A 4,025-nucleotide genomic window follows, 5' to 3' on the forward strand; every position below is an offset into this window, starting at 1 on the left:
TCATCGACCTCGCGACATCAAAAGTAATATTTTCATCACCAACTCGAAGCGTGATTTTCCCATCATACACATCGATAAGTGCCTTTGCAGTACAGTACGTAAGAACGGACGACCAAGAATAATGGGAACCTTCTTGTCGGCCTCCATATCGAGCACCACAAAATTAACTAGGAACACAAACTTATCCACCTTTACTAAAAAATTCTCGATAATACCTCGCGAATACTTAACCGAGCGATTGGCCAATGATAAAGACATGTGAGTCGGTGTAAGCTCGTCTAACTCCAACTTCTCGTACAAAGAATACGACATCAAATTTATACTCGCACCCAAATCCGCCAATGCATGGCTCATCACACCACTACCAAACAAACACGGAATCGTAAACACACCCGGATCCGACAACTTCTCGGGCACGCGGTTCAACACTACCGCCGAACAATCTCCCATAAGGGGAATCGATGGCACCCCCTAACCTATCTTTCCTCTTCAACAGGTCTTTCAGAAACTTCGCGTACTTCAACATGTGTTGGAGGGCTTCAATGAACGGAAGATTAATCTTCAACTCTCGGAACATATCAAGAAAATGCCCATACTCCCGTGTGTATTTCTAATGTTTCGCGCGAGCGGGATACGGGATACGAGAGTGGTCAATCACAGGTGATGGTCGGACTTCAACCGGCTTCTTCACTACTGGCGGCGCAACTGGTGCGGTATTCTGCACTTTTCCCGGTACTTCCATCTCGATCTCTTCATCCATCACCTCCTCATCTTCCACTTCAACTTCATTCCTTTGCACCTCGAGACCCAAAACCCTGCCGCTACGGGTAGTAATCGCCTTTATTTGAGTGGCCGGATTCTGCTGAGTAGAACCTGAAAACTGTCCCGGGGTACGTCGAGATTCCTCCTTCTTTTAAAACACTAGTCGTTTATCGTTTTGAGGTTCTACTCAAGACATATGTTTAATTTTTCAGTAAAAAATTATGCTCGGTAGACTTTTCAAATAAAGATTTATTTACTTTATTGCCGACTCCAATGAACCGTTAGCAATATATTCAACAAAGAAATATTTCAAAATTTCTAAAAACTAAAATTTTACAAAAGTGCCTATTTTGACCAAAAACATCAAAATAGTCAGCAAATTTCACTTTTCCAAAACATCATCCATCTTACCAAAAATAGGAACCCTGTAAAAATTTGGTCTAGATCCCCAAAATGCCAAACAGTTTCATATAACACGAAATTGTGCAAAAAGCCAGAATAACCTATTATTGTTGTGTTTGGATCTCCACAATAATAGTTTTGGTACAATGCAAATAATCAATTGCTTTCCAGCCCGTAATTAGCTTCATCAAGATCCCTAAAAACGAAGGTGAACACATCTGCATAAACATAAATCACACAGTCAAGAAAATAATCAATTCAACCACACCTTCTATAGAAGATTCATTAAGGGTTTTAGTGTAATTTCAAAACCCTTATGTAATCTTTTGTTGAAGATGTCCCTTTTGAGTTTACTAATGAGTGTTTGCAAGCGTTTGATAGTTTGAAGAAAAAGTTAGTGCAAGCACCCATTTTGCAATCCCCGGATTGGTCAACACCGTTTGAAATTATGTGCGATGCGAGTGACAACATGGTGTTCGATTTCTTGCGGCTTCACGCCGGCCCTGTGTAAACTCTCAACCATAACCAGCTGGTCGGTGTTCATTTTTCTAAAAGACGCACACCCCTCCTCGAATTCAACGGGATTGTGGTTGTGAGTCTCGTTTACCACTTGAACCCTCCAACATGCACCTCTCGAGTCGTACCTGCCCAGAATCTTAAACGGACAGCATTTTTTGATGCTGCCGGTACGTTTCACCGTCACCTTTATTTTGGGTTCGCCTCCACGATTGCATGCAAAGTCCACGACATTTTTCCTTGACCGCTGGACCACAACAACAAACCCATGCTCCCATCCTCTAATTTTTACCTATTTCTCCAGCTCCTCGCGGCTCTCAAAAATCTGAAACATTTTACGCTAATTCTTAAGCCGTTTATTAAATAACATTATTAACTTAAACAAAACATACGGTGTCTTACAGCATCTGTTTTATACGAAACCTTCACCTCGCATATATAGTCGTCATCATACCCATCTTCGTTATTTGGGTTTGGCCCGGCTTGATCATTTCGCCCGTGGTGCGATGAAGACTCGGTTCCATAAAACGGATCATTTGCTTCCGGTGGCTGGTACGATGACGTTGGCTGACCTCCATAATCCGACCAGGCGACAAATGACGGGTACAACAGCTGACAAGCGTCAATCGCCTCGCCCCTGAGTGAGGCTGATTTGCCTCTCCCCTGATAGGCCTGGGACGATCTGGCGTGGGCTAGGTTACGAGCATGGAACAACACATTTTTGCAAATCTCTTTGACTCAACAATTTCACTTCCCGTTTACCCAACCCCTTAGTACCGGTTTCCTCAGTCAAAACTGATTCTGCCATTTTTACACCGGTTGACTGATGAACTCTCATTCTTTTCCGACTTATCATCAGCAAGCTTTGGATTATCATGATGTGGAGTGTCAATTTCCACAATCAGTGCCTTTTTGAAACCTTTTGGTTTCTTTGGAACATAAGCATTCCACATTGGTAGAGGCACAGCATGATAATTTTTCTGTTATATTCTCAGTCTCATTATCCTTTGTTTTTGTTTTTGGGATAATGTGATCAAGAACATATGATGATGAAGCAAAACAAATACAAATAAAAGAAGCAAAAGGTCACCCACCTCGCTCCCCGTCAAACATAGCCGGACGTGTCAACGGACAACATGAGTAATATCGATTGTTTTGTGGTAACTCACCATAAGAATGAAAATCACACAAAATACAGTGATCCTGCACCTCATATTATACTAGCCCAAACTCGTTTCCTACTTCGACTCTAATTCTTAATAATAATCAAACACATAATAAACATTATACTTTATCTCTAACTCTAATAATTATCTCTTAACAATAAATTAAATATGTGATGATAGGAGCCCACTTCTATTTTCTCGTAAACCAAACCCCACCGGCGACGAAGAGTTTTGATTTCGTGTTCACAATTCAAGAAACACAACTTAGATTAAAGATTTTAAACCCAATTTGTTTCTTCAACAACTATAGACTTTTTTTAACAGTTAATTTTATTGAAACAAAACACAAGCCCTAGAAACCAAATGCACCACGACACCACTAACCTCAAAACAATATTATAAGAGCAAACCTAACTTTTACTTAAAAGCACGCCTTCAAATTAATCTATATTTTAACCAAAAAAAAAAAGGTTGATTCTACCTGAATATGTTGTCATTTCTTCACTTCCAAATATTCCAAACGTCACCAAGAATCACCAAATTGCAATTGTCTTTATAAATATGGAGACTTTGATTTTCATCGATTCCTATCATTTGTCTAACATATGAAACGTTCATTAGAATTGGAATTTCAAACCGCATACAAATTTGCCACCAAATAAACCTTGCCTCTATACATGTCACAGGAAGGTGCTATAACAATTATGTATAAAACCATGATCGATACAAAGCGTATACAAAAGATCTACCCTATAAAGATATTTATTCATCTCCATTCTCTCAAACGGAATAATAAACTTAGGTACTGTTCGCCCATGCTCAGTCTGGAAACGTCTAGAATCTTCTAGAAACTTACTCGCCCATGTTATTGCACACTGGTAACTACTCACCTCGCCCGTGCTATTGCACACTGGTAACTACTTACCTCTCCACGTATAAAATCTTACCGTACCCTGACCTTCATTACCACTACCAACAACAAGCATTAACCACCGGAATTCAAACATGTCTACCAACCGACTTCTCACCCGAGGCGCCTCCGCAGTAGCACTCTTCACCATGCTGTTTCTTCCTTCTGCTATCCGACGTGGCGTCAATACTCACGGCTGTCACGCGTCTGCTTACCATGAGGCCGTTCCACGCGTCTGTTGCCTCCCTAACAACGGTGTCTGCTCAGGT

The 4,025-nt window shown here is 40.8% G+C and overlaps 1 protein-coding gene across 1 annotated transcript; it reads right to left on the reverse strand.

Moving 5' to 3' along the window:
• Window positions 1-450, reverse strand: LOC143612433 (uncharacterized). The gene has a single exon (XM_077086420.1). The coding sequence runs from the start codon at window positions 448-450 to the stop codon at window positions 1-3; it is 450 nt and encodes a 149-aa protein (XP_076942535.1).
• Window positions 451-4,025: the final 3,575 nt, after the last annotated feature.

This window comes from Bidens hawaiensis, unplaced genomic scaffold, assembly GCF_021521415.1.
Source record: "Bidens hawaiensis isolate Kalapana, Puna unplaced genomic scaffold, B.hawaiensis_p1.1 tig00034589_1, whole genome shotgun sequence".
Taxonomy (NCBI): domain Eukaryota; kingdom Viridiplantae; phylum Streptophyta; class Magnoliopsida; order Asterales; family Asteraceae; genus Bidens; species Bidens hawaiensis.

What these genes read in the sequence shown, in the direction of transcription:
- LOC143612433 (XM_077086420.1), bottom strand. Translation starts at nt 450, where the DNA reads ATGGGAGATTGTTCGGCGGTAGTGTTGAACCGCGTGCCCGAGAAGTTG.